Source organism: Salvelinus fontinalis, chromosome 20 (genome assembly GCF_029448725.1).
Source record: "Salvelinus fontinalis isolate EN_2023a chromosome 20, ASM2944872v1, whole genome shotgun sequence".
In the NCBI taxonomy this organism is placed as follows: Eukaryota; Metazoa; Chordata; class Actinopteri; order Salmoniformes; family Salmonidae; genus Salvelinus; species Salvelinus fontinalis.
This window is the reverse complement of record NC_074684.1, coordinates 17,247,946-17,260,391: the sequence shown is the minus strand read 5'-3', so window position 1 is coordinate 17,260,391 and position 12,446 is coordinate 17,247,946. Positions and strand designations below refer to the sequence as shown.

Genomic DNA, 12,446 nt, shown 5'->3' with positions numbered 1-12,446 from the left:
GGCTGTTGTGTTTCACCCCCACCTTTCGTGTGTGATGCTCAGTTTAAATGGGTATAAGTTAGATGATCTGTCTTTGTGTGCGTGGACACAGTTTTATCTGGTGACGTATCTCTTGATGGTGAGTTATATCAGGCTGTAGCAGCAGAGCCAAAGGGCTGTCAGTGTGTCCTGATAACTCACTCAACCCCCACCCCACCTCACCCTTTGTGTGCTTCATGCCTCTGCTTTGCCACTTAATTGAGCCAACCCACAAGTAAAATAAGGAAACAGAACTGGCTCCATTGTTAAAGATATGGAAGATTTGTCTTGCCTTGTCTCTCTGACATGAATCACTCCTCTACACATGGTGGAGCTCTGTGAAGAGGGCCTTGTGACTTACTGCCGCAGTACAGGGAGACTGGAGGAGGCCAAAGTGACAGGCTCAGTGAGGAATTTCTTGTTTTTGTCTAATTTTATTGGACATCTTTCTCGCTTTTCTGTCCTGGAGTAGAGCGTTGTGTTGTATGCTGACAGGGGGACGCTCTCCTCCATTAGAATGACTGGCCTCTCAGTACCACAGCATCAATCGGCTGTACCTCAACGCCTGCATACCAAACAACCAGTGTCAAGTCACCCTTTTGTAATTATGCTTTTAACATTGTATTCAGTTTTCATGGAACAGGAAGCGGACAACTTTTGTTTTAAGCCTCCTATATTTGGTCAAATGCCACAGGATTACTATAATGGCTTCCTTTTATTATGAGGGCAGCATTATTTATAAAGTGAACAATGCTGCTTTTGCTAACAGTCCATTTTTAAATGCTGCTTTAAAGCCGTGGTGGAAATAGGTTATGTTAAGCTCTGTTATAACTTCCTGTCGTCTCTCTCTTTAAAACAGGAATGTTATTTTAACCTCCTGAGGTATTATTCCAAGTTTTCCAACCTTTGCTTTGGTATGAACTTACAAATTATATCAGTTACCATTTATTACGGTCTATAAAACATTGACTGAATTTTTTGCAATAACATATTAGTGTGTTTACCTGAAACAGTATTCGGCCTACAGTTTTACCATTTGTCCCTATGGAGCGAAACCATGAGCCCTGCCCCCTGCTGTGGGGGTTGAGTGGTTGGGCCAGGTGGCAAGGGGATAAAACCCTTACATATGCCCAGCCCACTGTCTCTTTCTCTCACACACACACACACTAACACTCACTCTCCTTTCTCACTCTCTGGCGATGGAATAGTTGCCTGCAAGGTAAACTTGGCATCTATAACAGGGGCCAAAGATCAGCACCTTTGAGAGGTGTTGATGTAGAGAGTTTTGATTGACAGGTCTTGTATGTGTACGGTAGAGGTCTTCTATGGTCCAACCTGAGGACAATCGGATCCGGACCCAATTTATTTATGTAAAAAGGGGGACCCCGAACCCGTACCCTAACCTGATTGGACCCAGGTGAAAAAATAATAATTGACAAGTTGCTCTACTGGTTAACGAATAGGTATTTTTATATGTTGGCAAGGCATTCAGTAAGTCAATAAATTCACCTTATTGGAGCAATGTTTACCACTAACACCTGTTAGCTGTAAAGTCCTAAGATGAAATATCAGAGTTTTATAAAGAAATTCTTAGTGCTGTCTCTGCTTTTGCCCAATGTGGTTTTTACCCCCCTCCTGTTGTCCTTGGGATCAGTTACCCTGGGGTCTTGTGTGTGTCTTGAATTTACCGAACATTAAAAACACCTTCCTAATATTGAGTTGTACCCCCTTGTGCCCTCAGAACAGCCTCAATTAGTCGGGCCATGGTGTGGAAAGCGTTCCACAGGGATGCTGGTCCATGTTGTTGACACAATGCTTCCAGTACTTGTGTCGTTGGCTGGATGTCCTTTGGGTGGTGGACCATTCTTGATACACACGGGGAAACTGTTGAGTGTGAAACCCAGCAGCGTTGCAGTTCTTGAGACAAACCGGTGCACCTGGAACTTACTACCATAAGCCGTTCAAAGGCACTTAAATATGTTGTCTTGCCCATTCACCCTCTGAATGGCACACATACACAATCCATGTCTCAGTTGTCTCAAAGTTAAAGACTGATTCTTTAACCTGTTTCCTCCCCTTCATCTACACAGATTTTGAAGTGAATTTAAGAAGTGACATCAATAAGGGATCATAGTTTTCACCTGGTAAGTCTGTCATGGAAAGAGCAGATGTTCCTAATGTTTTGTACACTCAGTGTATTTGACCTAATTGTTTTTTGGACATGGTCATTCCCATTCTCTCTGGTCAGTGCGTGATTACGACAGCGCAGTGCTGGGTGACCAGCTGCATATGGCGGCTGCTCAGTCATGTGTGCGTGACGCACTCGTGGGATCCTCAACAAGCATGATTTCCTGTGGCAGGTCGTAGATGTGCATCTCTCTGCATGCTCTCCTCAGTCCATTCCCATCCGTCCACCATCTTAACTCTGACTGCGGATTATGAGCAACATGACTCATAAGTCTCCGATTGATATCAATTCATGTTTTATTGATCTGAATAAGAAATGTCTGGGGAAGAGCACGTTAGAGGGGACCTACACTGTCTTCCCACCCCATACATCAGTGAGTTGACACGGAGCAGTCTGTATGGCTCACTGACACAGACAGGCCTTCATCCCATAGCGTGCCGGTGCACCTGCCACACAGCAGTGCCACTCTGGAACCGATGTGCCAGGCCTGGACAATGGGATTACCTTGCTCTGATCTGTTTTCTAAAAGCAGGGTGGGTCTCTAGGGAGATTGACTGGTGATCCCTGGAACGTGACCGGAAGCTGTAGTAAAAGCAGACCTACAGAGACTCCTACAGTGCTGGCTAAAGGATTAATATTGCTCCCTCGCTGCCCCTGCACTGCTAACATGGTAAACCCTTAGCTAGCAGGTCACTGTCCACTACAGATGCGTGAAATGAACACCCGACCGGCTCACCAGATCCATGACAGCGTCAAAGTATTGTTAGCCTCCTGTAGATCCTTTGAAACCTGGTGTTTTGAGAAGCAGAACTATCTTTCTACTGATGGAGACTGTAAAACAAGTTGGTCGTCCTTGCTGCAGTAGCGGTCTCTGGAAATCTTTCAATACAACTGGAGCTGCCAGCCGAGCGCTGACTGGTGTGTGTGTTTTTTAATCCAGCTCTTGCAAGCTATTCACCCTGTTACTGCTGCTGCATGCTACTGTAGCGTAGGCAGCCAGCCTGTGTTATTGAGTGTGGCAGTCTCTCTCTCAATTATCCTCCTACAGTCTCTTGCTCTACAGCTTGGGTAGAAATCCCTGTCAGTTAGCTCTTGAGCACGTGACCTCTGTTTCCAGTGCCAACTATACCCCATAGGGCTAGAATCACTGCAGTGCCCATGCATCTGGAGCTGTGCACTCTGCTAGGATTGTGTGTGTCCATGTTAGCCATCACTTTACATACTCTGCATAATATTCGGTGGCGCTAAGTTCCGAGAGCTTGGACACAGTTACTGTCTTTTCACCCTGCTCTCTTTTGCTTCTTGTAGAACACTTGAAGCCCATTTAGGAGCCGAACGCATCAGCAGCACAGCAGTGAGCCTTGCTGCATGGCCCTGTCACTATATATGGAGACATTTAGATGCAAAGTTGTCATTTGTGAGAAGCTTAGGGCCAGTATGGGTAGAGGGCGGATGTAGCTGTGCTTGTATGGAGGAGGACACGGATGATTATGCAGACCCACCAGATCACTGGAAATGTCATGATTTTTAGCTATCTGTCTCTTTGCTCACAATTGATGAATTCTCAGTGTTGTGGCATACATCAGAAATGGTCCTGCCTAAAGGACAAATTTGTTGAGAACAGCGAGAGCAGGGTGCATCGATCCAGGCATACAGATGAGCCAGACCAGCAGTTTAGCTCTGTAATGCAGCCTTGCTTTGTTCGGCCTCGTATGCCTGTGTGCAGTCTTCCATGCTGAGCGCATTGAATAGTTAACGCAGAATACTTTTCCACATAGAAGGTGTTGCCCAGGCAACACAAAATGCAGGGAAATCTAAATTCTGTTCGCCTCCGAAAAAGTTGAGTCTTAAAGGAAGAGCGAGGTGGTGAAAAGCTTCCAAGGTTATGGTGGAGGTGAAGGCATTGAGTTAGGAACCCCACAATGCCCTAGATAATAAACTAACCCGTACAAACATCTTTCCTTTGTTTGTGTGACAATGAATGTAACACTGAAAGAGAATAATTTGACACATGAACTCCCCTGACTGAGAACACGCTCCTTTGTTTCCTGACCGCTCGGCGCAAGATTGAGAAAAGAAACGCATTACTTATAGGGGAAAGAGAACTGGCGAAGTACAAGCAGATCTTCTGAAAGGGCCTCTTTTTAGCAAAGCGTGAACTGCCTGAAAAGCTCAACTAATTAGTGTGCGTTGGTGGGAGAAAAGCTGTGGGGGCAGAGCCAAGACACCCCCGCCAGAGTTTAACCTCTCTTCTATGTAGGGGTGGAGATTCCAGGAAACGCTAGAGCTTTCTAATGACCTATTATCAAAACCAAGCACGCATCAGGCCCCTATTGTGGAGAGCAAGTATGCTTTTGACTAATATTTTGTGGTTTAAATATGTGACTCACCACCTGGATTTGGTCTTATGTAGCAACATTTGAAAATGTGTTTTTTTACATTGGATAAAAGTTAAGATTCAAAGCTACGAAATGGTATCATACACTGCATTTTTGAAGAACAATGGGAAAGTAATTATTTATCCTTGTAAACCCACTTTTGAGAAAATGGCCTTTGAATGTTTTGGTATCTAGTGAAGAGCTCTGCTTTGTCTACACCCATTCAGCATTGTTCACACCCTCTTCAGCTTTAGCCCCACCTATCTCGTTTCGCTCTCGGAGCGTTCAGTGCACACTTGACACTCTGGACAATTTTGTTTACCTCCAACATGAAAACAGCCTAACCAGTTCTGCAATTTCATTGTTTTCTATTTTCTATTTTAATTTGTGTTATCCAATTTGGTTATTAGTCTTGTCTCATCGCTGCAACTCCCTTACGGACTCGAGAGGGGAAGGTCGAGAGCCGTGCGTCCTCAAACACAGCCAAGCCGCACTGCTTCTTGACACAATGTCCGCTTAATAAGGAAGCCAGCTGGACCTGTGTGTCAGAGGAAACACCGTACACCTGGCGACTGTGTCAGTGTCACCCGGCCTGCCACAGCAGTTGCTAGTGCGCGATGGGACAAGAACATTTCTGCCGGCCAAACCATCCCCTAACTCGGACGACGCTGGGCCAATTGTGTGTCGCCCCATGGGTCTCCTGGCTGCGACAGAGCCTGGACTCGAACCAGGATCTCTAGTGGCACAGCTAGTACTGCGATGCATTGCCTTAGACCACTTCACCACTCGTAAGGCCTCATTATGCTTTTTTTGCCTACCTTTCCTGACACCGGCCATATTCAACAGGTGTTGTACACTTTTTAGCTTAAGACAGGTAGGTAGATGGCTAGCTAGCTAGGTAAACAATGAACCTAGCCAGATAAATAACGTGTAAGATCACACACGTCACGTAACGTTAGCTAATGAGCGAGCCAGCTAGTTAAACAACAATAAACATAGTACCAAATCATGTCATTACTACCCTGCATGAATCTGCTGGGAGCGAACCAACCAGGTTTAATGTTAGCTAGCTAAAATTAGGCTCTAGCTAGCAAGCAAACGGTTCTGGGATACGAATAATAACTTCATACACGTGTCGTTAGCTAGGGAGCCAGCCAGCTAACGTTAGCTAGCTAACAGTACACATTAGCTTGAAAGTAATCTGCTTTCTGTCAAAATTAGAATTGTGTAATATCTGAAATATAGCTAGCTAGACTATGTTATCCGCCGTATATATCATCCTGCATGATGCACGCATCTCCCTGTCATGGACGCCATGCCACGGTTGCTCCTAGTTTGAAGATGTAATCCGGAGACGGGTGTTTTCTCCATTACTTTAGCTATCGTACTCTAATTCCACTCGATCCTCCAGAAAGTGGCGAGCAACACTTGTGCAGCTCCACCACACGATAAAAAAACAACAACAACGTTCCACAGGATTACCAACACAGACCGACCAGCTCAAATAGACAGAAGCCTCTATATGGCAGACCAATCCAAACTTCTCTCTCGGCATGTCCAGCCCACTCATTATCTCAGCCAATCATGGCTAGTGGGAAGGTTGCTGGCTTTTTCTGTGGCTTAACCAAGTCTCGTAATTTTAAAACTTTTATTCACAGATGGCATACAAGTTTGTTATTAACTTCTTATGGCTGCAGCCCGACGCCGGTACACTTATGACAACAGCCACTTCAAGTGCAGGGCGCGAAATTCAAAAGATATTTTTTTTTAAATTTAACTTTCACACATTAACAAGTCCAATACAGCATATGAAAGGTACACATCTTGTGAATCCAGCCAACATGTCCGATTTTTAAAATGTTTTACAGGGAAGACACTATGTAAATCTATTAGCTAACCACGTTAGCAAAAGACACCACTTTTTTTACTCCGCCAGTTTTTTACTCCATCAGTAGCTATCACAAATTCGACCAAATAAAGATATAAATAGCCACTAACCAAGAAACAACTTCATCAGATGACAGTCTGATAACATATTTATTGTATAGCATATGTTTTGTTAGAAAAATGTGCATATTTCAGGTATAATTCATAGTTTACATTGCAGCTACAATCAGAAATTGCACCGAAAGCAGCCATAAAACTTAGACACCAACGTCAAATACCTAATTACTCATCATAAAACATTTCTGAAAAATACATAGTGTACAGCAAATGAAAGACAGGCATCTTGTGATTCCTGCCAATATTTCCGATTTATTAAGTGTTTTACAGCGGAAACAAAATGTAGCGTTATATTAGCTTAGCACAATAGCCAGGAACACTTGGGCGCCGACGACTACGACAGATATATGAAATAGCATCATAAAATGTTTCTTACTTTTGCTGATCTTTCATCAGAATGTTGGACAAGGTGTCCTTTGTCCAGAACAGTCGTTGTTTGGATTTAGAACGGCAACTTTCCCTCTTCATTTAGCAAGTGCGCTAGCCAAGTGGCTCGAATCTCTCCATGTCAACAAACGGAAGAGAACGGAACACGGCAAAACTCCCGAAAAAATTTCAATTATCTGATGAAACTATATTGAAAAAACATACTTTACGATGATATGGTGACAGGTATCAAATAAAATCAAAGCCGGAGATAATAGTCGCCTATAACGGTAGCTAAACAAAAGGCAAATCCACTGTCCACCTCGCGCTCTTCAGAGTACCGAAAATGGGGGACACGTCATTCCAAGATGATGTGTTCCATCTCAGACCAAGATAATCACCTCATTTCTTCTCTCACAGCCTCTTGACACCCAGGGGAAGGTGTATGACGTGCATGTATACTAATAGGTCTCGTGCCCATTTATAGGCAGGAAGAAGAACAGAGCATCGATTTCAGACTTTCCACTTCCTGGTCAGGAAATGTGCTGCAGAATGAGTTCTGTTTCACTCAGAGAAATAATTCAAACGGTTTTAGAAACTAGATAGTGTTTTCTATCCAATAGTAATAATAATATGCATATTGTACGAGCAAGAATTGAGTACGAGGCCTTTTGAAATGGGCACCTTTTATCTGGCTACTCAATACTGCCCCTTGCAGCCCAAACAGGTTAAGGCACATGAAAGTTCACGCTCCAGGCATTTCGGCCCAAAAAACGCATTTGTATTTACAAGAAAACGTAAAAAATGTAAAACGTTCAAATGGCTCTCCTGTGAAGTTGTGACTTGTGACATACGCCTAGTTTCCTGAAACGGGTCACATATATACGTTTTAGTTTAGCTATGTCATAGTATGACAGTATGATGGATAGTTTAGAGACTTTTAGCCAACACTTCCATAGATGTCGTTTAAGAGCCGGAGCAGTCGGTATCACTGTCGTACTAACTACTGTAGCTATGAGGAGAGGCACTCGACCGGAGTTTGACTAAAACCAAACTCACACCACCTGACCTTTGTACAGCAGTGGACCTTCTTACCCACACTGCACCTCCTGTCCCTCTGTTAGTGTCTGTTAAAATGTGACAAGATTTTTCAGTCCTTTAGCCAAGTGTCCATGTGATTAGATCCTTGCCTTGCTAAGAGGCTGTGTCAGTGTGTGTGATCTGACACTGTTAGCGCTAAGGGACAGAGAGAGAGCCATGTGAAGCCCCACAGGAAATCACTAAGCACTACTGGGTCAGGATAATCAAAGGGAAACACAGTCCTACTGCCACATTACACACTCCTAACATACCGCTACACTACTGCTGCTCTACATGGAGGATGTAATAAAGCTAGTAAACATTCAGGTCCAATACAAAGTTCTCCTTGTATGAATATTCGGTTTCATGTTATCTACATTCAGAGATCTGCTCAGCCCTTTCTATATCCAGTACTTATGTGCATATCCAACATACAACTTGGCTGAATGAATGATCAATAATGTTGTCACAAAGCTTAATGACGGCCTCTCAGCGCAACGGTGGGGTGTCAGTGAAAGTGTGTGACACGTCGTCCTACTAGCCCACAGCAGTTTACACTCCTGATTCACTGACCCTTTAGCAGTGGCGGTTGTAGCTTGTATGGCTCCATGGACGCCATACAATGCCATATGCCATACAGACATTTGGAACAACACAAATAATCACAGCATTTAAGACTATAAAAATATATACAAAAATAAGACCCATAAATATCAAGAAGTAACAAAGACATAGAAATGCATTGTAGTATATAAATGCAAATTAAAGTGAATCGATTTATTACGTTATTGCTAACAACAAACACACAAACTAAATTGCACAAATCCTATCATACACAAAAATAATTGCATTGAATAGTTAATGTGGAATACTTTTCAACATAGAAGGGGTTGGGGTCCACATAGGGGTTGGGGTCCACATAGGGGTTGGGGTCCACATAGGGGTTGGGGTCCACATAGGGGTTGGGGTCCACATAGGGCTTGGGGTCCACATAGGGCTTGGGGTCCACATAGGGGTTGGGGTCCACATAGAAGGGGTTGGGGTCCACATAGAAGGGGTTGGGGTCCACATAGAAGGGGTTGCCCAGGAAACATAAAATGCAGGGAAATCAAACTTCTGTTCGCTTACGAAAAAGTCGAGTCTTAAAGGAAGAGCGAGGTGGTGAAAAGCTTCCAAGGTTATGGTGGAGGTGAAGGCATTGAGTTAGGAACCCCACAATGCCCTAGATAAACGAACACACACAAATAAAACTAAATTGCACAAATCCTATCATACACAACTAGAATAACACACAAGAGAACCTGTGTATTAAACTATTGCACTTCAAACAAGAAACACACAAACTAAATTGCACAACTGGCATCTAAACCCTGACCTTTCTTGCCTTCCTTGATGCAAAGTCATCAACTACATCATCATAAGAAATCTGCCCAGCAATTGCATGGTTAATACTGATGACAGCAAGGCCACTAAGGTGTTCCTGTGATGTGGTGGACCTCAGGTAGGATTTGATGAGCTTCAGCTTTGAAAAGCTCCTCTCTGCTACGGTCACTGGAAGAGTAAGACAAATTCTGAGAGCAGTCCACAAATTTGGATACAGTTCTAAGAGCTCCCTTTCGTGTATAAATATCAGCAGCTCAAGCAGGGTGATGGTCTTCAATGGCAAGTTCTTCAGTTCCTGTGCAAGCTCTTTGCCATCCAAGTCTGAGTGTTCTTTATATTGCAGTGTCATACTAAGTGCCTCACATTGTTCTGTCAGCTCCTCATTTGAGAGACGTTGGAAGGTTGACAACACTCCAAACTTCTCTCTCACATTTTCCAATGTGGAAAATCTTTCCTGAAGGGCTGAGGTTGCAGCATCAACAACGACATTGAAAAATGTCACCTCCAACTTCTTCAGTGCATCACTCAAAGGCTCAACAAATGATTCGTATAAAAAGTGCCGCTTTGTGGACCTCAGCCTTTGTTGTAGAACGGCCTCTACATTCATACCCTCGCAAATATCCTTGGCTGACGTTTGTGCAGTCCCAAAGCCTGTCACCCTGTAGTTGCTGAGACCTCTCTCTGTCTTTCTGAGAAGAATGACTGCAACATCCACATGCATGCTGGGAGACTGCATCAGCTTGATCACATGTTGGATCTGGCTCAAGATGTCATACCACACCACTGTACAGATGCTGAAGCGGGGTGATCCCACTTCCTCTGACAAGGACTGGGCCTCAATCTTTATCACAGGGTCTTTGGTTTGATCCCTCACCTCAATCAGTGCCTCTCTCACCGCTGATGTCTGATACCTCAGTGGCTCTACACTCTTGACTTTACTCTCCCACCTTGTCTCAGTCCACATCTTCAAAGTGCTGTCCACATGTTTTTTTCAGGATATCCCATCGCTGTGTGAAGGCTGAGAACAAGGTGTACAGTTTGTGTAAGATGCCAAAGTAACTCTGGCATCGACAGAACTTTTGGCAGCATCAGCCACAACCAGGTTCAATGTGTGAACCCCACATGGCACAAATAGAGCTCTTGGATTCATTTCCAGGAGGCTGGCTTGGACACATTTATAAGACTGGCCTCTGCAGTTCTCAAAAGGAATTTTTAGCTCTAATCTTTTGAGAATCCAGGATGCCAAATGTTGGCCCATGGACTCCTCTGCCTCCAGAAACCCCATAAAATGTTTCTTTGTGCGGCTCCTCCTTCAGTGACACAATTCTAATCACAACTGACAACTGTTCAGTGTGGCTGACATCTGAGGTGCAATCTAGAATGATAGAGAATAATTTTGCTAGCTTGATGTCACTCACCATTATTGAAGTGACCTTGCTGCTCAAAAAATCTATGAGTTTATTCTGTATTTGGTGGCCAAGGTAGCTGGTGGTGTGACTCGAGGTCCCCTTTTGGACACGGTTAAGGTGCTCTTTCATGACTGGATCAAATCGTGCCATCAGTTCAACCTATGAGGAAATTTCCATTTGACGGAGAGGACAGTGTTTCTGTGTGTCCCCTTAGTGCCAGATTTCTAATTGCCAGAGACTGCACAATAGCAGTCAGACATGTCAACACCTCTCTCTCCATCTTATCCTCTCAGCCTCCATAAGTGCCATCTCATGCTTATGAATTGTTTCCCCTTTTTTGATCCTCATTGCCAGTTCTTTCCATGTTTTCATGCAGTTTTGGTTTTCTGGACTGCTGTCGTGTAAAGTCAGCAAAGAACTTGCAGGTTTCCAGTCTGTCAGTCCAGAGTTTGCTAAATAAATGTTCTTAAAGTTTGCAACAGAAGAGGCTGTTTCTTTCAGAATACACCAACCAACTTTCTAGGGATTTTTTTCACCACTCACCAAGGTCTTCCTGAAATACTGGTGTGGCAACTTCTTCCATCACTCTCATTCCTCTGGAGAACACAGTTAGGTGGTACCTCACTTGGTCCTCTGCAAACTGAAGGCCAGTCAGCAGGGTCTATAGACAGTGGTTCATCCTCAGCAGCAGGATTTGGTGGGGATGCTGCTACAGGCATTTCTAATGGAGAGCACATGGGCATTAGTTTACACACGTTATTCACATTATTTACAGTGGTGGAACATCCCACATACATACCCAGTAATAATAAAATCATCATTGTTACCTACAAAATGGAAACTTCAAACTTTGCAAAAGGAAGATTATTTGTTGTTATTCGGTTATGAATCTGACACCCTAAATCCATTTGTTGCACAATTAAATATACATGTTATTATGCACAATTTATCAAACTTTCAGAAAAGGTACCAAATGAATCATACAACCTCCTTGGCTAATTCTAGGCACAAGACCACCCCCAAAAGACGCAATATATAAGAAAAGATACAAGATATCAGCATAATATATACGTCTTAAGTTAACCTACAGCATTGGAAATTCCCCTTACTGAGCTCAGGACCTAGTCAATACAATCACACAAAACCTTTATGATGTCACCTCAATGAAAGTCAACCAAATCAATGGTGTGCTAGTAAGGTTGTAATCGTTTTGCTGCAGGTTACACACATTATCATGATGAAAATGTGTGAAATTATATCCAATGTTATGTAAGCTAGTTGGACAGAAAATGGAATATAATAGCCCTATGTGTAAAAGCATAGCAAGCAACAGACTAACAAACATAAGTGTTATACTAGCCTACTTCATTACATGTATAATATTATACTCATAAAGAGATGACATAGCTGCATACCTTTATCTTTTGCGTTTCTCCTCTTTCCTCTTTTTCCTAAACTGGGCACCTGATGGCTTAGACCTTTTCTTATCCATTTGTGTTGATTTGGCACTCGAGCATCAATACATTACCCATCCCCCAACACTGTCAACCAAGAGTCAAGACTACATTACCCATCCCCCAACACTGTCAAGCAAGAGTCAAAACTAAACTAATTCACCTT

At 43.4% G+C, this 12,446-nt stretch overlaps 1 protein-coding gene across 2 annotated transcripts in view; it reads left to right on the top strand.

Annotated features, from left to right (window-relative positions):
• Window positions 1-12,446, top strand: part of LOC129817415 (protein enabled homolog) — a 152,650-nt gene that overhangs the window by 3,735 nt on the left and 136,469 nt on the right. Inside the window, exon 1 of one of the 2 annotated variants that reach the window (XM_055872621.1) lies at window positions 4,883-5,372. The exons of the other annotated variant lie outside the window; for it this stretch is intronic. Coding sequence (XP_055728596.1) covers window positions 5,344-5,372 — 29 coding nt within the window. The 5' untranslated portion in view covers window positions 4,883-5,343. Of the gene's footprint in view, window positions 1-4,882; window positions 5,373-12,446 lie in introns of those variants that run through there. 2 annotated transcript variants of the gene reach the window in all.